The 22,890-nt window shown below is 39.0% G+C and overlaps 1 protein-coding gene across 11 annotated transcripts in view; it reads right to left on the reverse strand.

The window, feature by feature from the left end:
- Nucleotides 1-245: 245 nt before the first annotated feature.
- SATB1 (SATB homeobox 1) overlaps nt 246-22,890 on the reverse strand; it is a 101,497-nt gene continuing 78,852 nt past the window's right edge. For 7 of the 11 annotated variants that reach the window (XM_045503743.1, XM_045503746.1, XM_045503747.1 and 4 more), the window contains 3 exons: nt 4,388-4,591; nt 3,701-3,796; nt 246-1,986 (listed from right to left, as the gene is read on the reverse strand). In XM_045503743.1, coding sequence (XP_045359699.1) covers nt 1,483-1,986; nt 3,701-3,796; nt 4,388-4,591 — 804 coding nt within the window. In that variant the 3' untranslated portion in view covers nt 246-1,482. The remainder of the gene's footprint in view (nt 1,987-3,700; nt 3,797-4,387; nt 4,592-22,890) is intronic. The other 4 variants (XM_045503751.1, XM_045503749.1, XM_045503748.1 and 1 more) reach the window with 3 other exon arrangements.

A 22,890-nucleotide genomic window follows, 5' to 3' on the forward strand; every position in this document is an offset into this window, starting at 1 on the left:
ACCATCCTGCTCTCTCTGTTTGTTAGGCAAAATGTTAAGCAAAAACAGGCTATGGTCTTTGTTGTTAAACTTAAAAAATGACCACGTTTGTGACTGAAATTTACAGTGTTTCAAGTGACTTTTCAGTTGCTCTTTATAAAATCGGTAAAATATCCTCAAGAAAGTATTAACATGCACCTAACTGAGAGGGCCATCTTTGACTCCTTCAAGTTACTTCACATAAGCAGACAAACCCTACCATGTCATACCATACAAACAATTTTAATCGTGTAGTTACAGTCAATAACCACTCCTAATCAGAACATTTCTGCATAAAGAAAATTGTGATACACTTATAAAAACAGCCAGCTGTAACAAAATAGCTGGTGTTTTCATAGCCATAAACTCATAAAAAAGAAATACACCTTTATACAGAAATTTTATACAGATGTAGCTTTAAAATTGATTGTAAACCAAAGGAAGACACATTGCAAACATCCATTATTTTCACATTAATTGCATAATTTTCTAAGGTGATCTATTAGTTTTATTTACCTAAGCTTATTTGCATGATAGTAAAAATTGCATACAACAATAAGAGTGAAGCTTATAGTATGAATTGCTTGGATAACATAGAGCACTTTTTATAGGCAACTGTGTAAAGCACATTTTCTCTATTTAAAACTTTTAAGACACTTTGTTTTACTGCCCATCAAAATACATTTATAAATAGAAAAGAATCAGTATGGTAACAAGAGAAGCAATATTACATTTAACGGAAACTTCCAAAAAATTAATTACAACATGATGCTGCAGGATCTACAAATAAATAATGAGGACTAAATTGTGTTTCACATTTTCTTTTCATTTTTTAAAAAATCATGTAACAATGAGAATGAAAAAAATTACAGTGAACTTTTATTTCCAAAATAAAAACAAATTTGAATTACGGCAGTGCCATATAATACAAGGCATTTGTTGGCATATGTCATCTTTAAACTGCATTCCACAGTCTATAGTTCTTTTGTAACATACAATAGAGTAACAAACTCTTTTTTTTTCTTTTTTTAAAATAAGGGGCGAGTTTCCAAAGATCAGTGTGGAGTGTTACAGAAATAATTAAAGGAAGGAAATAATAATCACAGAAGTTATAATGCTTGTTTGAGGCTCCAGAATAATAATTTTTTTTTTTAAAAAAAAAGATATCACTGGTATCATGCTTACGGGTATGCACCTCGATGCGTCCCGTGAACACAAATTTTAATTTTAAATACCAAACAATCCTCGATGCTTCACCTGGGGCTGCCAAGCAGTTTGTAAAACAGAGTAAAACATTTAGTGCAGTCTGTATTATCCTTTCTCAACTTTCCTGTTTGTGCAAGTTTCTGAAGATTCATTGGCCAAACCATGAACAACAAAGGTTTTCTGAGAGAATACAAGGTGGACTTCTCATGTCGTTAGTAAATACCAGTGGCACTGTTGAATGAAAATAATACTTTGATCTCAGTCTTTCAACTCAGTGTTAATGTCTGTGTTTCCTTCCACCGACAGCTCTTCTTCTAGCTTCACCGAGAAAAGGGTGTTAGCATTTTTGTCTTGGGCACTCTCTTCCAAATCCTTAAGCAACTCCTCTTCCTTGTATTCGGCCACATCCACCTCTAAGCCGGAGTTGTCCTTCAGTTTGCCGTGGTGCTTGAGATAATACCGCTGGTTCTGAAAGAACTTGATGATGGTGTACTTGGGAAGGTCAAGTTGCGCGGACAGAGTCTGGATGGCCTCTTCGTCCGGGTACAGGCCCACGTCTTGGATGAAACTCTGGAGGATGCCCAGGGCTTCCACGGATATTTTCGTTCGCGGCCGGGTCTTCTGCCGGTTCTCGTCCTCGGCCTCTGCGGGCGAGGCCACCGTGGGCTGCCGCGGGGGGAGCCGGGGCCCGGCCGGCTGCTGCGCCTGCGCCTGCGGGGGTGGCGGCGCCGGCTGCTGCTGCGCCTGCGCCTGCGGCTGCTGCTGCAAAGGAACAAGCGGACAGTCAGAGCTCTGCCTTCTCCCCAGGCGGGCGCGCGAAGCCATCTGGGAGGAAGCAGGTGGCTCGGAATCCCACCAGTAGCTTCTCCGAGGGGGACAAGATTCAGGACAAAAAGGGAGGCCGGCTAGATGGCCCACGCCATCAGGGGAAGAAGTCAAAATGATAAAAACCGGGAGGGGAGGCATTACTAGGATTTTGGAGGCAGCCGCTGGGCTGCATTATCGGAGGTCAGTGGAGCCTCCCTGCCCTTCATTTTCTGTCTGGCTCACGGAAGTGAAAAGTCAGCGCGCTGAAAATATGAGCCATGAACTTCAGCAGAAGGATACGCATCAAAGTCGAAGACAGCAAAGCAAATTATGATGTAAATAATGAACAAAGATTTAAAACGAAGATTGAGGAGTAAGGATTTCAAAGGCATTTTAGAAAGGAGAGCTACAGAGCCCTGGGGAAAGAAATGTGTGTTTTGCCTCATTTCATCCATGGTTAAAACATGGAGTAAGAACAGAAAGTCTTATTTAAATTCCAAATAAAAGAGATAAACGTCTGCTCTTTTTCAGCACTATCCCCTAAGACTCCGAGGATTTTTGGGATTCTCACTTTTGTGAGTTTCCTACCAGTCAGTTCCGATTTAATACACGCACAATTACTTACCAAATTGCACTAGGCTGACACTGCAAGTTTTTTTTTTTTTTCCTATGGAAAAATAAAGGTTTGATCCACCATACAACGGCTAGCAAATTGTTTTGTCTATAGTAAACTGAGATGTGATTAGGATTTAAATTTAGTGTATACAGACACTTTTTCGTAATTAGTGTCTGTATATGTGCTGTAATTTCCATACACAATTATACATAACAAATGTGTGACACATGCACATACTGTATACTCTATATCCATAATTCTTATCATCAAAGCAAATCAACCTGAGTAAGCCGCGAAATATTAGAACGTTTATACTGTGCCTAAGCATTTCCTTTTATCCCCCTAAGAAACAATTTTATTAAAAACAATTTACATTTTCAAACAAGTACTATTTTTATTACTTAACATACACCTTTCTTTTTTTTTTTTTTTTGTTTTGTTTTTGCTAAACAGTAAGTTTTTCAGGCTTTCATGATTATTTTAGTGCTTGATATCCTAAGGGATTCTCTTTTCCAATTTATCTTTAATACACACTCAAGGATTTTTTTTTTCCTAGTGGATGGATAGCCCTATTATTGTTTTCAGCTGTGTGTGTCTGTGTGTGTGTGTCTGTGTCTGTGTGTGTACACACACACACAGACACAGACACACACACACATTTTCCACAGCAATACCAAGAAATAATGCAGGTGATTCAACAAAGACAGAATTTTAGGACTCTGCAAAGCAATGGCATTTTCTCTTATATGGGAAAGCTAAAAATATCCCCTTAGATTTAACAGAAATACATCATACAAATCAAGGCCATAAGGCACCAACAAACTACATGATTGTAGAGCCTCCCAATCTAAACTCACAGGGGCGTTCCCTCAGTGGATGAATGGAGACCAGTCCCATGACCAGCTCAGCATACGGCTGAGTCTGCTGGCACAGTGGTCTTTGGCTACCACCATGGTTAGTATGTCCTTTGCAAGTCTGAAAATCCAGACCAAGGGAGAGCAGGTCTTCACGCCACCCCCTCTCGCTGGCATAGGTTAACTTGTGCCCGCTCACCTGAGGAGCAGCACCGAGCCATGGTGCAGGGGTCAGCAGGCCTGGTAAGAAAACGCCTCTAGACTCTCCTTTCCCAAGGGTGGTGGGAGAGGGGCTCTAAAGGAAAGACAAACAGACGTGACTCACCCCTAACCTGTGTTCTGTGAGGGTGTGGGGAGACAGCTACAAGGTGAAGGAAGGGCCAAGGAGTCAGAAGCAAGATTCCAATTAGGTTTCCCTCCCCTCCTCGTCCTGGACAGCACCCAAGGAGGTATAACGTTGTGATTGCACAGACCTCCTCTACAGAAACGACAGGAATCCCTTTCCTCAAGGGCAGTGTTGGTAGTCATTAGAAAAATAGTGGGGTTTTTTTTTTTTAGATTCTGATTTTCAAAACACAAAAACAAAATTTGAGCTCTCACACACAAAACCATCCAATTTCAACACAAACACACTTGCCAAACAAGTGTTAAAAAGGGGGTTCCTGCCACTTTGTGGGTGGGGAGATGAGGGAAGAGGAACACAATACACATGTTGGAAAAAGTGTGTTAATTTCCCTTTACTCCCCTGAGCAAGATGGCAGCGTATTGTTATCTCTTGCTAAAGCCTATGTTTAGACTGGCGGGAAGAAGAGAAACGCTAATTTCCATGCTAAGTGTAAAGCTCTATTTACTTAGTGCTATATTGAATTGGCCAAGGTAAACGAACCTGAATCTGCTCTGCTGGAACATGGATAATGTGGGGCGGCCTGTCGCCATGGTGATGCACCGCGTTGCTCTCCTGTTCATAAATGGCATCACGTTCTGGCTGAGGAAGACTGAGGAACCTTCGGATCATGGAGAGGTTCTCCCACAGAGTCCTGTTTTCTGGAGAGGGATCTTCTTTCCAGCGTAACAGCTCACACAACCACCCCTTGGAGACAAGGGCATAATAGGTCAGTTCATGCCTGTGGGGGGGGGGGGGCTGGTATGTTCCATTAAGAGCTAAAAAGAAAAGACCCTGTGAAGTTAACTTTTTTTCATAAGCTCAAAACACTCCAACCTGCTTAAAAAAAATTTTTTTTTTAACCTGTTAAGAAAGAATAGCTGTAGGTGTCAGGGAGGCAGGCTCTGTTTCTAATAAATGTTCAGATTTGCATCTCAAAGGAGGGTCATATTTTTTAGATTCCAAGGGCAAGACACATTTATCACGGACTTTGCAATATGTGAAACATGAGAAGAGCCAAGTTGAGTGTGCTTCTAGTCGTGCCCAACTTTCTTGTCTGATGAGTGGTCGTCTGAGATCCTGAAGGTATTTAAGAGATAGGGCAGATTTTTGGAATAGTTTTTTTCTAAAAGGATTCTTCAAGTTTATACTTCTTGTATTAGGAAGGAAACTACGTGTAAATATTTGTGTGTGTGTGTGTGTGTGTGTGTGTGTGTGTGTGAGAGAGAGAGAGAGAGAGAGAGAGATAGAACAGACATGTGCAGTAGTGTGAGTGAGAACGTTGTCTAGTGTAAGCATAATGCTCAGAATGGGCATTAGAAGAATTCTCCCAGAAACAACTTTACAGAAAAACATCTCAGGACCTGTTTTTTTCTGCCCACTGCAGTGTGCAACATATGATTCATCAGGCAAGAATTTTAATAGATTTCCTAGGCTGAGAGAAGGAAATGTCCAATGAATGCCCAAACCTGAACCTCTCTGATGCCTCCCCTAGGGTCCCATTTTTGATCCTCAGATTATCTGTCAAAAACTGAGTGGTCCAACAGAGGACCCTAACATTTTCCAATCACCATTCCAAACGTTCTTCATTTTGGCTGCCATGATGGACACTAAGCAACGGGGTGGCGGGAGGGAGCGTGTGTCCCACCCAAACCCCTTCACCAGCAAGGCAACCACCTGCAGCTGCCGTGCTGCCTGCTAACAGCTCAGAGCCACATCCTTCTCTGGGGCGATGTCTGGAGTCATCTCGCCTGGAGATGCCTGGACAGTTCCTCCACGGCCTCACTGACCCCCTCACCCTGGGGTGGCCACTGACTGGCTGACCCAGTGGTACAACATTCCTGTCCTCTTCCCCTCAAGGGACCACTCACTCAACCCTTCAATTTACTCAACAGAGATGGCCCTCCCCATTCTTCTTACTCCCTTCCCCCATCAATACAGACCACCTGAGACCATACCTCTTACCGGACCCCAACCTCTTCCCTATCCTCCCTCACTCCTTCCAGGTCTCTCATAAAAGCCTAGACACTTGATTCCTGTCTTAGGCTCTGCTTTAGGGACTTGACCGAAGATGAAGGGATTTCTTGGAAATGCCAACTAAATTAGTTCTATGGGAGTGGAAAAAGCACAATTTCTTTATCATCTGCGTTTTAGAACCGGCCAACGAGAGTTTTTTTTGGTGTATTGTTGCTGTTGTTGTATGAGGTGAGACCGAGGAATGGTATGACTTTTCTCCATTCGTCCCATACTGAACTACCGGAGAAAATTCCCCTTCCCCTTCTAACTGCAACATACAGCGAAAAGAAACAAGGCCCATTCTGCCCCAAAAGGGCCTTTTTGAGAGAATTTAAAAGAAAAGATGGAGAGCTGCTAACATTAGCTTCCCAAGACCCACCTACTAACCAGCCAAGGGTGAGTGACTGTTGCTAAACCTCATGAGATCTATTTTTTTCTAAGACATTTGTTTCTCTACTCCACAGGTCTCTTAATTAAACAAATATGTACAAGGAGATGGTCACGCAATCATGCACTCATTCAGTGCCATTGAATGCATAATTCAAGGCTGAGAGAGCAGGCAGTAAACTGAAGATTTACCGGCAAGAATATTAGTGAAAAAAAGTAATAATTGTGATGAGCATGTCACTGAATGTGCTTCTTTCCTAACCATGGCAATTCTATGTTTATTTCCAGAAAAATATGATGATGTGTCATATTTTCGCTCTATATGAGTATAACATTAACTCTCAAACTGTATTTGAGTATTTGAGGTATTTGAGACCCACTTGCACATGTGCCCTGGAGATGTTTATTTAGCTCTTATTGGCAAATATTTGCTATCTGGATTGAGCCATGAAAATATTTTATATTTTCCTGCATCTCAGCTATTTCTTTATACTTTACCTCTAAGTTGGATGCTGTGCAGGTTTCAGATATATATCTTCCTGTAGGCTTGAATATTAACTATGGTTAAGATGGCTTTCCTCCTCCATTCTTCAGCTACGGCAATTGACAGGCCCCCATGCCTACACGGAGCAAACTACTGCAGTTCTATTTATCTTTCAAGACGTTAGAGGGCTCATTAAAAACAGAACAGAAAAGTTGGTATTTTGGGGGTTTTGTACTTAGCTAGTATTGTATATTGGCCCACTAAGTGCTAAACATTGAGTAGCTAAGGTTTTTTTTTTTTTTTTTTTTTTTTTTTTTTTTTTTTTTTTTTTTTTTTTTTTTTAAGAAATAAATGCCTGTAACTAAAAATTGCTGAAAGTTAAATTAAGAATAATTCATGTGAGAAAAGCTTCTTGGAGAGAGCTGAAAAACTCCAATAATTTTTCCAATCCTTTAGAAAAACTTTTTAAAGTAACACAGAGATCAGTTAGCACTCGGATATATGAGAAAAAACATGTGGATCACAGATGTTCTTTGGAAAAGAAAATCATTAGTTCTTTTAAAATGGCTAATAATGATAGCTAATTCCTAAACAATCACACTCATGCTGGTTTAACAAATATTTCAGAAAAAGAGCCGTGACTCATTCAACAAATATTTTGCTCATATTGTCACTTCTGTGTCTCTATACTGATGAAATGGATCCTTATTTTTATTAATTGCCCATGACTACCATAACATTTCCAGTAGTTTGCTATTAACCTCTGCCCTTAAATAATACTTCTAATTCCTTATCTAAAAATAATTTGATGAATTATAAGTTTGAAGCTTGTCTCTGCTAGCCTTTCAAGAGACATGATGATTTTAAGAGACTGAAATCAGATGCTTCTTAGAAAAATATTTAACGGTGCAGCTGGGAACTGTTAGTTCTACAAGGGTATTCCAAAAAGAAAAAAAAAATTAAAAAGGGGGAGTGCTTTTCTTGACGTGTGTATCTCTTGAAAAATAACGGAAAACAGACATTTTGATATGCTAGTTCTTTGTCAGCAGAGACATTGGCTCATTCCCAATTTACACTGGCAAAAATAAGATTAATTTATTCTAATACTATTTAAATACCTTGGAATATTCTGACTACCTCAAATCCTATCGACTGAGACTCTATTAACGATGACAGTAATCTGATCTAGGTTTTTGCACAAAGTGACTAAAAAAGCCAAATGCTTTCTAATTCCCCAATACCTTTTTCTAGGTCATTTTTCCACAAGTGATACTATTAGAGCCAACAAACTTGGTAAGACAAGCAACATGTCAGAATATTACAATATCTGACAAATAATGATGATTCCCCTAAGCACTGTATGGGTTTTTAAGTGATAAATGTACAGATCTGCTTGGTAGAGGAGAGGCAAGGAATGAAATGCAGGACTTTGCTGCAAAATGTGAACATAATTACATTTTTAAGAGAGGTCTCTGGGACTTGAAATATTCTAAGACCATAGGCAGGAGTAGTGAGCTACTCCCCAAATCAAATTAGATCACAACTGTTCCGTACAGTAGGAAAGACAGGAGCGTAACAGCCTTAAAATAATGAGACCAATCCACGCTCAGAAAACTAAAATGGTACAAGGAACAACCTAAACTTTAAGTGTAGTCAATTTGCCAAGCAACATTACACTGCATATAAAGAGGGCAAAATATAAACAGTAGCCACATGTAAATAAATTAGTAATACTTTCAGGATGTTACTACTTTTCAAACTGACGAAGTTTAATTTGGCACCTTCTGTTCTAAACCCTTTGTTTCTATTCAAAATCACGCCTTGAGCTGTTGCTATCAATCACAGCGCTCCCCCATTACTTAAAAAAACTGGCTTGAACCCTGAATAAGCTGAAAATGCCATGCAGATGAATTCTGAGATAATATGTTCAAACCTGTTATATACAACACAAATCCTGTAAAGTTATGTATTGTAAACCTACATTTATTGAGAACTAAAAGTCTTAAATCCATCTGCCACAAAGGAAATACTGTTATGTACTTTATAGTAACCAAGAACCATCTGCAAATGTCTTGCTACCGTAAGCAAGAAAACGGTGCAGAAGATGCTAAACCTAAGACCGCATGAAATAAATAACATTCTTCGGACTGGTTTTGGTGAGGGATCTATTAAAAAAAAAAAAAAAAAAGTAAGATGGGGGAGGGGCGGGGAAGGAAAAGAGAAAATGCAGAATGACTGCCAAACCAGTACTGAAAAAAAGCAAAACAAACTCAATGACAACACAATGGCAATTTATTATGGTCCATGAAACACATGACTGTATGCTCATTTTAAAGGAAAAATTAGCAGTTCTAAACTCAATATTCTAATGATGTGCTTTACTGACAGAATCTTGTTGTACCACATTTAAATAAAAATCCTGGCACCCTCATCTCTCAGCTGCTAATTTCCAACCAAACTCGATCCCTGATTTCCACTCCACTCTTTTTAGAACAATTAATTCAAGTCAATTCACTTCGAACATCTGAACGGAGAAGGGTACACAATGATTTTAATTGAGTCAGAAAAGTAACCTCCTTTCCTGAATGAATTTATTGTACCTATACAGTCTCACAAACATAAAAAGAGAACCCTTCCAGGGCCTGTTCTGTGACAGAGCTGGGAACACATAACACAACGAGCTTTCCAGGGGAAAATAGGCTTCAGTATTCTCTGAGGAAAAAAAAAAATCATTTAATACAATATACAGATACGAATATGTTATTGTTATATGCATATACGTTTTAAATCCTAGAGCTACAAGAAAAAAGAAGAAAGAAAATGACAGTTCTTGCTGCAACTAAGAAGGAAAAATACATTTTAAAAAACGGAATGGTAATGTGAGTTCTAAAAAGCAAAACATTTTATAGTCTGTGTTTATTCCCCTTCACCCTCATCTTTTATGTGTTATTTGCAGGAGTATTTTGTTCCAATCTCTGGGGCATATAGTATAATAATATATGATATTAAAAGAAATCAATCTAAATAGGGACGTATTTGATACAAACATTTTAGTGGAAAGCATGAATTACATTTTAGCAAGTAGTAGGAACAAGGATTAAGTACATAATCCATTAAATAGTACTTCCAACACAAAAAATTCAGTATTGTAGACTAAACTACAGCAGGCATTTTGAATGAGTACATTTTCAACAACAACTAACTATAAAGCTAGCAATTTATCATTCAGCAAATAATTTTCTACTTTTAAAAGAATCCGTGTTACTTATGCTAATGAAGACAGTTTTTAATCTGCCCACAAACATGCTAATAGAGGGCAATTTTTTTTTTATTTACAAAGCTGTCGGCACTCAAGGGTAATTTCATATCAATGTTCTATAAGCTGGGGGGAAAATGGGTTCTAATTGTCAGAGTTGCAGAATCTTTCACCTTTAGCATGAAGGTTTACAGATATCACAAAGATGCAAAGCGACTGATGGCGGCGTAAGCCATGCCCTTAACATTCCAGAAGGGTTCCATTTTCATACTTTTTATGCCTTTTACCACACTCTGCCTCAAATACAGTATTAACACATTGTTACCTCTTTGGGGGCCCTACTGCAGACACAGGACCCAATGGAGGTAAAACCCCACTTCCAGATTGGAGGCCCGGATGCTTCACATACCAACTTCTACCCTTTTTCTTTTCCTCAAGAACAGTCGTAACACTTCAAACAGCGGGAAACAGAACAGTAGCAAAACAATATTGAAAGCATTTTAAATTATTTACTAGGTTAAGAGGGTGAAATGATACTTTAAATACATCAAATTTCATCGTCTAGGCCATTTTTTGGTGGCAAAGTGGTATTGATCTTTCCAAATGCTTAAAATTAACTATTTTCCAGAAGGTCATTATTTGATTAAAGGCATTAAAGTTGAGGGCAAGAACCAGGGCACTTTTTCTTCTTCCCCATTCAAATCATCATGTAATTTAATAAAAACCATCCCATCATGTCCTGTAATAAAAACACTTATCTTAAGATACTGTTCTTTACCTAACATATTAACCTTTAAATGTTATGAAGTTCTTTAGAAGAAAAACCTTTGCTAAAGCAGATAATTCTATAACATAATGAGAGGCCCCCACCATTAACATTAATAAAGATACATGTTCTCCTCTATGGAATTAGTAGGAAATACATTAATCTTTCTCCCCAGTTTAATAACATCTACTTTGTGTTCTGTGAAGAAAATCTCAGCAGGCGCTGAGTAACTTTTCCTGCTACGTTAACATTGGTCTTATTAAAGAAAACATGGGAAATAAGTTTGAACAGAGACATACCAATAAATTTTCATGCTAAAAGTAGCACATTACATCCACTGTATTTAAAGAGGGCTTTTAAAAAGAAACATATTTTAAATAGAATACCCATGTGTATGTATGTATTCCCCAAATATATTTATGTTCAAGGTATGGTTTCTGATACCTGTATTTGCTGAAAAGAAAAAAAAATCATGATATTTTAAAACTATTACTAGTTTTACACTTCTAAACTGGCACTGTTGTAAACCCTCTCCAGGTTATTTAAGGGGCTCAGTATCTCAGCCAAAAATCTGTGGGTTTCCGTACTGTGGAAACAGGACATACGGTGGCTACTGGTCAATTTCTCCTGAGTAAATTTTTGCCACTTTATCTTTAAAAGGTTAAACACATCCAAGCAGAGTTTCTGGAGATTTCTGAGTAGCAAAAAGAAATGCTCATACAATCTCAGGAAAAGCTCCCACTAAAATTTAGTGAATTTTAAATAATCAGAATCATTGGTAAATAACCTTTAGCATGCAATTTTGCTTAAAATTTAAGTAAAAAAATGAAAATAGCTTTTATGTTCCCCTCTTTTCTACCTTGTCAAAGCCACTGGCTTTATGGCACACGTAAATATAGTGTTTTTTTTTTTTTCTTTTGCTACAGATTGTTTTTTTTTTTTTTTTTTTTTAAATTTTTTTTTTTTTCAACGTTTTATTTATTTTTGGGACAGAGAGAGACACAGCATGAACGGGGGAGGGGCAGAGAGAGAGGGAGACACAGAATCGGAAACAGGCTCCAGGCTCTGAGCCATCAGCCCAGAGCCTGACGCGGGGCTCGAACTCACGGACCGCGAGATCGTGACCTGGCTGAAGTCGGACGCTTAACCGACTGCGCCACCCAGGCGCCCCTGCTACAGATTGTTTGATCTGTAGTAAGATTATCAGATGACAGTTTGGCCAGAGTAGATAAAAATGGTTCCCACTTTAAAAGGTTGTTAGACAAGGAGCTCTTACAGTTTAAAGAATATTTTCAGGAAGGAGAATCTGAGTAGGGAAAAAGGAGGGATGAGAGAAAAGCATGAAATTGTAGATAACATATTAAACTAGCTAGCAAGGAAATAATCTTGTATTTTGATTGAAACAGAGAACTTCCAAAGAAAGGCTGAATTTTCCTTTAAAAACATTAGATTTGGAAGATATCTAACTTAAAGGTTTAATTTTTCTTATACTTCATATACTAACCTGCTTTCAAGATCGTTTCTTCAAAGCTTAAGTGAAGCAAACAAAAATGTGGGTTACAAGCCTGATTCTTGAATATGGACTCAAAAAGAATTTTTTTTGTTTTCTCTCCTCAATCTAAGATGTATTTTCGACACTACATAAATGTCAGTGATATGATTTGGCTCCTGTTTAACATTTATACACACTGTGCCTTAATATCGTACTTAAGTTTTTATTCTCTTCTCACTCTCCATAAATAGAGCCGTTAAAAAACAGAAAAGTCAGTACTCCCAAGGTCCATCAATATCAGCCTTTCTTCTATCGTGCAGAATCCACGACTCCTTTCCACCTGTCGTCCACCACTGACTTGTCAGCCTGGGAGTCGTCTCCCTTGAAGTATGCTCTTAGGTACCAAGCATTCTTTTTAATTACTCCAAATGGACAATTATTTTGATTTCTGGGCAAAAAACCATTTAACTAATCATGACTTTTCTTAACTCAGGGGAAACAGTGCACCGATGATGACTAGAGCTATCATACGAAGTTGTGACACCTACAAGGAGCAAATAAATGTGATGTCTAACTTAGCCTATGGAACTTCCTGCCAGGTAAATACACAGGTTTAACTAAGCTTTCTTGAATCCCCTTAGCCATCTCTGAGATGCTCTTAGACAAGATGCTGGGATGAAAATCATTGCTCTGGTCTTTCAAACTGCCCAAAGTTATCTTACTGTTCAAAATGCCCTTCAAAGGCTTCCCATCACAGAGAAAATGCTCACACTCCATGGGGCTGCCCTGAAGGCTACTCCCAATCCCATTCATGTCCTAATTCACTGGATTATTTATGAGCTGTTGCCCAGCACTTCCCCACTTTCTGTTCTCCATCCTTCATACTGAAGGAAAGCCCTTTCTCCTTTTTTCTGCCCATCCAAACACTAACTCTCCTTCTAGTAATGCTCAAACACCTCAGTATATTGATAAAGGGTTATATCCCATGTAGGCATTAATGTACGTGAACTTGAGCAAATTACCTTTTTGAGCCTCAGCTCCTCCTCTACGAAGTGCAGACAATAGGAGTATTAATCTCACAGGACTGTGACTGGTACATATGAAATAGAACACATTCAGCCCAGTGCCTGGTCCATGATAACTACAAAAAGGTCTGATGAACTTAAATTGAAAGCACTTGCCTTAAAAAGGCTCACAGTGTATTTGGGAAGCATTCAAAAATAACTGCCAGTACAAAGCAGTGAGTGATAAAGGTCAATGATGGACAGACATCAAGGGAGATCCAAGTGGCGAGGAAGAAGAGATGGTCTGTGTGGTCCAGGAACTCTACACTGATGAAAAGTGATATTGGCTTGGCCTTGAAAAATAGGCATTATATAAAATGGTGAGGATAATGAGAAAAAAGGAGGAAAATGAATTATCAATGTGCTGGGAAAAATAGGTAGATCAGTTGCTTGTATCTACCATTCTTTAGCTATAGCTCTTTCCCATACTGGACTTTCTTGAGAATACTCAAGTACTGTGACCTCACCTCCTTTACATGCTGTACTTCTAAGACCCATTTATTTATTTATTTTTTTTTTTAATTTTTTTTTTTCAACGTTTATTTATTTTTGGGACAGAGAGAGACAGAGCATGAACGGGGGAGGGGCAGAGAGAGAGGGAGACACAGAATCGGAAACAGGCTCCAGGCTCTGAGCCATCAGCCCAGAGCCCGACGCGGGGCTCGAACTCACGGACCGCGAGATCGTGACCTGGCTGAAGTCGGACGCTTAACCGACTGCGCCACCCAGGCGCCCCAAAGACCCATTTATTAAGAATGCCTGGGGTTTGGGGTGCCTGGGTGGCTCAGTCGGTTAAGCGTCTGACTTTTGATTTCGGCCCAGATCATGATCTCATGACTCATGAGATCAAGGCCCACGTCGGGCTCTGTGCTGACAGTGCAGAGCCTGCCTGGGATTCGTTCTCTCTCTTTCTCTCTGCCCCTCCCCTGCTTGCTCTTTCCCTATCTCTCAAAATAAATTAAAACAAAATTTTTAAAAATCATTAAAAAAAAAAAAAAGCAAGCCTGGGTTTGAATATGTATTCCTATTCTACTATTTACCAGCCCTGTATCTTTGGTCAAGTTATTCAACTTCTTTAGACCTCAATTTTCTCCTCTGCAAATGGGGGTAATTTTACCACTACTCATAGGGTTGTATGAGTTAAAAGAGACAATCCGTGCAAGGGGTTCGGCACACAGAAGCAGTATGACGAATGTCAGCTCTCACTATTTTTATTATTGTTGCCATTATCACAAAGATAATCCAAAGGAATTTGAGTATCTGGGGAGTTAATGAAAACAGCTCAGTTATCACATCCCAAACTGAACCCAGTATCTTCCTCTTATAGACTATGTTCTCCTCATATGTAGTTTAACTCAATAGCATCAACACCCACCTAGCCACCTGGGCTGAAAGGCTGTTATTTGAAGTATAAACTGGTATAATCTTGCTGATGGGCAATGTGGAAATGTTGAATGTAGAATTATCTAGTAATCACCTTTAAAACACAAAAGCCTTTTTTTACCCAATAATTCTACTTTTAAGAACGTGTTCTAAATAAATGATAAAGAGGGGTGCCTCGGTGGCTCAGTCAGTGAAGCGTCCGACTTTGGCTCAGGTCATGATCTCACGGTTTGTGGGTTCGAGCCCCATGTTGGGCTCCGTGCTCATAGCTCAGAACCTGGATCCTGCTTCAGATTCTGGGTCTCCTTCTCTCTCTGCCTCTCCCCTGCTCATGCTCTCTCTCTCTTAAAAATAAATAAACATTAAAAAAGTTTTTTTAATAAATAAATAAATGATAAAGAGGTACACAAATATTTAACTATAATAACGTTCATGTTAGCATTATTTGTGATAGGAAACGTAGAATATAACTTAAATCTATCTTTAGATAGTAAAAGATATGTATAGCATATGAATAAATGTAAGACATATATATACATGTGCACATATATATGTATACGTATACATATGTGTGTATAAAGAACATAAATCAGGCTATCTTTAGTTAATTTGGGATTCTGAGTATTTCCTTACGTTCTTCTTTACGCTTGCATTTTTTTATAGTAGCTGTATGTTTTCAATAAAAAAACTTAGCAAACAGCTTCAATTAAAAATCTGATATTTCTCGTCTGCTTGCTTTATAAAGAGAACAATCATGATGAATTCCTGCCAATTCTACTCCTTCAGAACATTTGAATTGGTTCCTTATTTTCCATTCCTACTGCTCTGGTTGAGGCCGGAGCATTTCTTCCACGAACTAACGCTGATGGGTTTCTTTAATTCAGCTCCCTGCCCCGCCCCCCATCTCAGCTGAATTACATTTATCATAAACAAACATCCACACAAATAGCCCTTTGAGTGACATAGTCTTCATTTTCCTTCATCCAAGGGGCCTGGACATGCCCTGAGGCTCACGCTTGAATGAGTGAGTGTAAAAATGCAGCAAAGGATTCCCTGTAACACTGCAGTGGCAGTAAGTTCGAGGGAAAGAGAGAGAGAGAGCTGTAAAAATTGCACAATCTGGACCATTTAGTTAGTGGCAAGAAACTGTATACCTCTCTGTAATTCCTGAGGGTATCATGTATTGTAGCAAAGTCCCAAAACTTGCATTCATCATGATGCTGCAGTTCAAAAAAACTAAGACGCAAACTGAGCTCATCTTACTAGGTTTAAGGAGGCAGGGTAGCACGATTAAAGGCTTCTGTCAAAAGCAAATACAACATCGGATTGTTTCAAGAAGCTGAATGGGAAACTTCACTTTTCCCAAACCCCTCAACTCAAATAAATACGGACTCGTACACAGCAATGTTATGAAGCAAATGTCTCATCATGCGGTACCCTAAAGTCACCATTAAAGTTTTACAGGGTGTATTTGTCTTTTCAAAACTATGAAGATCATGAAGAAAAGAATGTTGCTGAATATCCATATACGCTACGTGCAAAAAAAAAGAAGAAACCAAACCTGTAAAAACTTGAGCTTATAAAACAAATAATTTTTCGGTGATGATCTACTTGATACACGGATTTATCTGCTTACAAAAATAATTTGCTACAGGTTATTTTAAACAAATATTTCCTCCAATGCATTTTTAGTTGGTTTACATAAAACTTTTCAACACTGCAGACATCTCCTAGAATGAGCTATATGTCCCATTATGCATATTTAGGGGCTAGGAATTAAAAATTTAAATCTTCCCTCTATGATATCCTAGGAAAGATAACAAAGAATTTTTAAAACCAGAGGAAGGCAATTCGGGATTGTAAAAGTTATGGGACTCATATCCTAAGAGGAACAATCAAGCGGGCAGGGTCATTATGAGCTCCCGTTGCTTATGATTTTGCTGATAAAGTAACACCCATTTTGTGGCCAAAACCCACATCATTTTATCCATTATGCAAACCTACTAATCAGAGGTTGGCTTAATTGAGGGATTCAAATCTTGTGATTCCCAAGGACACATCAAAAAAAGAAGGCATAAATATTTCTAGAAGCATCACGTGGATCCCAGTGACAATGGCCGGGTTATAATTTTACCAATAAAAGGAGACAGGGGAGGCTGAGCTCTCTGCACAGGTCATCTGAGTCACTCCTCAGGACCACTGACACTGTCTTATACCTGGGGAAGGCAGGCTCCGAGAGGGCCCCGGGGGAGGGGGACAGGAGTGTGACCCTACTCTGTCTTTCGGAGCACAGAATCTCCCTCCTCCCACCAGAGCTCCTTTAGGAATGTGCTGGGTTTTGTGAGGGCAAAATTGAGAACGGATGAAATGTGCTTCTGAATCATTTTATTCTTCTACAAATAATCATTAAGTGCCATCTATGTGCCACCTACTGTGCAGGCTAGGAGGAGATGTGGGGACAGATATAATAGGGAGTCATTTCCGCCAGCACTTATAGTCCAGTGAGGAAAGAACAGCTTACACTTCAGATGGAAGTTGATATTAAAGGTGAAGCCCCCTGGACGCAGAGTCTCCAGTCGAAGGGCAAAGGCCCTTTCTCACAAAGTCATCTGTATGTGGCATCAGCATGTTGGAGAAAAGGCTGCCAATAGGTTTCTGTTTTTGCTGTTGTTGTTTTAAATGTTATGGCAATGAATCTAACCCCTGCTTACATGCTCTGAAGTGAAGGACCCTTGAAAAATAAGCATAGTATAAAGTCATAAATAACAAAGGTTTCCCCTGCAAATTCAAGAATTCTTCAGCTAATGTACTAAAAAAATATGTAATTTTCCCCCTACATATAATTTATCTAATCATTGATCTCATTTCTTTTGTGCCATTGACCCTTCTGGCAAGCTGGTAAAGCCCACAGATGATGCCTTTCCAGAACAATGTTTTTATGTGCCTGAAATAAAATGCATAAGATTATGAAGAAAACCAATTATGCTGAAATACGGTTATCAAAAATTTGTGATACAGTGATATAAATGCTTCTTTATTAACACACTCAATAACAGTACCTAACAACAGATCTGATAACTACTGTGATTTTATAGTGGTGAGCAAAGATAATATTTTGAGATATCTGCAGTAACTTAATGTGATATGAAAATATTTGTGATTTTTACTGGTGACAAATTCATAGGTATTGTTAATACTACTATGATTTGTTGCCTATATTGATAATTGAATAAAATGTCAAACTTCAGTAAAATGTTAGTGAAAATAAAGATTTCTTTTTCTATCCAAGTTCATGGACCCCTGGGGGGAAGGTGGGCTACAGTTAAGAACTCCCATCACCCCACGTGCGTGTGTGTGTATACACACATTTATACTCCAATACACACACACACACACACACACACACACATTTCAAATATTTTTCTACAGCTATCTTCTATAAGCTCCTAGTAGTTTAGAAGATTTTGGTTATTTATGGATTCATGGAATAGATTTTTTTTTTATTTTATTTTTGCCACTAAAGGACCAAGCCTGTTAGAGACGGTTGGAGGAAAAGAGTTAATCACTAGTTCAGCACAATGGTTCCCAGACTATGTCCTCAGGAGCCCCAGGTTTCGATCAGGGCATCTCAACAGTGCCATGATCAATGAGAAGGCCCACCTCCGTCCAGTCCTCAAGTCAATCAAAATGGGGGAAGGCTTTCGATTTATTTATGTCAGGGCTGGATGAGATTTCATTCATAAAACAATAGTTTTTCCAGTTTAAAAATCTCTGGTTCACAATTACGCTAGCACATATATACCTCACTCTTTCTTCCTGGTCCCGTTACAAACTTACAAAACGGTTCACAACCTCTGAACAAAGCAACCGTATTCTAATTTAGTTAACTTCCTACCAGCCGAGTAACTGCAAAGGTGGACAAGATTAGCAGAGTATCCTTTGAGAAATGTCCATCTGCCAAAAGAGGAACACTAATGGGGTTTTCTGAAGACACCTGGGTTTCCCAAACAGAAGGGGATGAGGCAGCAGGGCAGAGAGAGGATGGAGGCAGGGAAAGGAACAGAACAGTGACATGGGCGTCCTATGGGGCGCGGGGACCTATGAAAGGCTAGGAAACCAGGGTAATCAAAGCACCAGGCAAGCAGCCCTTGCTCTCATCACCACTTTTCAAAGAGCAAACGGTTATAAAGTATTTGCCTTTGAGATCTGAGGAGAGGGCAAGAAGGAAGCTAGTCAAATAGAGGATTAAAGCAAGGAAAAAAGTGAATGGGAAAGATGGTAGGTGGGGGTGGGACAGGGAGAAAATACCCGAGCACACATCCGTCTCCTCACTATATATGTAGCACAATGCTCAATGTATCCAGAAATACAACGCAACTTTCTGTCTAGAAATTAAGCTTGATGGATAAGGCTTTAGTCCTTATGGTTATCCAGGGTCCAAGTTATTTAGTCTCTTTAATCAAAATACTAAAATAAAATCATTACCCATTAGGCTATTACCCTTCCCCCAATCTCCAAACACACAAGCAAAAATTAATTGCAAGCCAGGAAGAAAGAAGGCAATTTAGACAGTAACAGCTTGGCATGGACTGAGCTGGATTTCCTAATAGCATTTGTCTGTTTGTGAATGTATATTTTATTTACAGCTTTCACTTCCTTGACCTTATTGAAAGTAATTTATTTTTAGCTAATCTACATTTCATTTAAACCACCAAATACTCCATCAATGAACCAGCCAAGTAGCACCCATAACAAGTAGCACTCGTGCTGGCACCATTAGTAAATGGGTAAACATTTAAAGGAGACATGTGGGAATGGGCACTCCTCAGCAGCTATTAAATGCTACAGGTACCAATTTATGAACTTGCAAATACGGGCTTCAAGCCATTCCTTCAACTGAGCTGTCATTCCCTGCCTCCTTTTTCTGGTGTACTTTCTCTTTCACTCATCTCTTCCAAACCTGGGATTTCTCGTGGACCAAGAATAGTTTTTCCTCTTTAATGTGTTATCCTTCCCATGACTTGCACCAGTCCCCAAACAGTGAGATGTTAAAGGCAGAATTTCAGGCATCAGTTAAAAAAAACCAAGCAAACAAACAAAAAATGTGTTTAAGGAGGACACTCTTTAGCAACCTTCCAGTCACAGTGTTTTGGCAAACCACTGCCCTGCCACATGGTAAGCCAAGCTCGCTCCCCGACTGAACTGAGCTCATCTCATGTCCATATTGTACTGGTTCCTCTAGGTCCTTGATAATGAGACAGAGGTCTTTCAGGTAGGTAATAACCAGTCTCAGATGACTTTACAAGAGCCTCAGTTCATCTATTATCAACATGAAGTTTTCACACTGGATCTCAAACAATCAATCCTCCCCACTGTATCCCACCTATGAATGCTTTCTGGCTACAGGCCCCAAAATAGCGCTTTGTCTGTCCCCCCACCAAACTAAGCCCTGTCAGTATTCAAAACCTTACCTCCTCTGTGACTCATTCCTAGACTAACACACCTGTCGACAGTACCTTCAATCAAAATAGCATCCTCTTTCATACTTGTGCACCTGTTTCAGCAACAAACACACAGAAGTCGGAACTGCAAGGGACATTGGGTCAGACATAATCTGACCCAACCGATTTTACCTTCCTAAAGGGGAAGTTCAGAGCCTGAGAGGTTAAACGACTTGCCTGGGGCCACACGGCATGATAGCAGTGGGACTGCGATCACCACTCTTTGCAATCCTCAATGCTTTCTCTGAAAGATGAAGTTTACGTCCAAGTTGTTATATAAACCATCTGTGAGCTTGTAAATTAGTTACCATCGCCCTATCTCTATCTGCCATAGATATTCAGAAACATGCCCTCCCATTCCTGTCAGCTTGGAATAAAAAGATGAGCTTCACTGTAAATGATATCGGTGATTTCAACAATGAAAAATGCAAACAGTGGGTCCGAAAGAAAACAGCATATAGCCAATTCTACTTTCCTGTACGTTTTCAGGAGGATCCAACAGCAATGCAAAAGAACAGCTGCTCGGTGGCTAGGGAAAGTGGCCTGAGTTGGGCAAGATAAAGTTTTGTGAACTACTTTCTACTGAATCTTCAACTATGACTTGTTAACAGATACATGAAAACTGTTCTTTATTAGACAGGGTAGTGGAGCAGGGTCCACAAAGAAAACTGTAATCTTTTTTTGAACAATGGGATTTTTGTAATCTAATTAAATTGAATGAAAAGACATGCTCTTCTCTCATACTCAAAATACTCAATATTTTCAAACTCCATACATAAAACAGCATCCCTAAACAGTAACTCTTTTTTGTTCCCCCCTCTCCTTCCTGAGCCCTTTTGTATCAACAGGTGTGCTGGGAACAAAGAAATTCTAATACACAAAAACAAAAGTTTGCAAACATGGAAAACTAGTGGATGATTTTTCAGAATGTTAATGAAATCTTTCATTCGCTGTGGAACAAATCAAGTTTCCTTTACCTAGTGAGCGCTACTAATGACTGCAAAATGTGATTCAATTTGCATGCTGGCTTATTCCTAACATATCTTGAGGCAGCTGTGCAAAAACTTCAGAGCTATTAAAACCGGGGCAGCAGCAATGAAGTTATAAGGTGCGGGATTTTTTTTCTTACCTCCACTTCTCGTATTTCTTGGACTCATCCCCATACATCCTATGTTTAGTATTCTTGGGAACCCTGAAATACAAGTGACTGAAGCAGTGGTGGGTTGACTTTACTATTTAGTGACCAGTACCTTCACCTTTGTGTTAAGAAGGATTTTTGAGGTGATATCTGTAATCAACAGGAGATACTGTTGTGACAGATTGCTCAGGTGAGGACCGAATCAAATCTTCCACGATATCTGCATCTTGCAAAATGACTACAAAGGCAGATGAAGACTGTGAAAAGAAACTGACCTAATAATTTGGTATCGACCATGTGAACTGCTGAGCATCTGAGATGGGAGATGGGTTCTAACTACAAGGCAAATACTTTTTGTTTTCCCTTGGAGGTGATATTCAAGCCAGAATAAAGTATGAAGAGGCAGAAAATGTTAAAATTTCCAGTTGGAAGAGATCACGGAGCAAGCCCAAAACACACAGAAAATAGCCAGAGTAAAAGGAAAGAAAGTTCTGGTCAAAAACTGCGAAGTTTTTTGTTTTTGTTTTTTTTTTTTTTTAATGTGAGAAAGTAACAAAGGAAGAGGGAAAATGAATAAAGTAAGGGAACAAGAATAAAAAGCCCACAGGTCTATGGGAAATGGCACTTCTTATCAGATAATAGGAATCACCACAGAATCCTAGGAAGCTTCCAAAAGTGAGGTTCATAACTGAAGTAGTAAAAGTAAAGATAAAAGAAAAGGAGTGTATTTTATTTGGCATTAAAAGACACTTAACTAGGCTGTATCTATGGTTTTAAATGTTCTCTAAAGTGGATTGTGGTGAACCTTCTCCAGAGGTACGATTCTAAATCACTACTGATCCTATTTCTTTCTCCTCTCTTAATTTTAGTTTTCTACTGGCTTATTTGCTTTCTTATGGCTCCAATACTTTAATTTTTTTATGGCTGCATTCTTCTGAGACTGGTGATAACTCTGGCCTTATATGGTTACCTACTGAGCCTGTACTTTCTGCCAGGTTATCTCCAATTTTTCCACAGAAACAGAAATCACTGGTTTTCAACTCTACCTTTCGGACTGGTTCTGCAGATCAACAGACATCTCTAAGAAATAAATTTCCTGACTGGCCCCATTTTGTGTTTGCATTGCCTGGGACATGACCATAAAGCCTAAACTAGCAACTTTTCATTTAAAAAAAAAAAATAGGGAAACTGCCCTTTAAAAAGCTATATATGCCCAACAGTAAATATGCTTTCAGAACTTATGTTCAAATAACAGGTTTAACCCTGAAAAAAAACAAAAACAAAAACAAAAACAAAACCAAAACCAAGGGAATAGACCAAAGGGATAATATCCCTTCCATCCAAAATAAACGTTAGAGGAAATAATGGAAAGGCCAATGGAGAATCTTTTTCTCATTTGAGTTTTGGTGAAAGTGGAAAAACGGGATTTGAGGAAGACTGTGATAAAATAACCTGGAAAAAAACAGGCAACTTCTCCATTTTTATAGACACTTAACTTCTTTTCATTGCATTTTATTTTT

This window comes from Leopardus geoffroyi, chromosome C2 (genome assembly GCF_018350155.1).
Source record: "Leopardus geoffroyi isolate Oge1 chromosome C2, O.geoffroyi_Oge1_pat1.0, whole genome shotgun sequence".
Classification (NCBI taxonomy): domain Eukaryota; kingdom Metazoa; phylum Chordata; class Mammalia; order Carnivora; family Felidae; genus Leopardus; species Leopardus geoffroyi.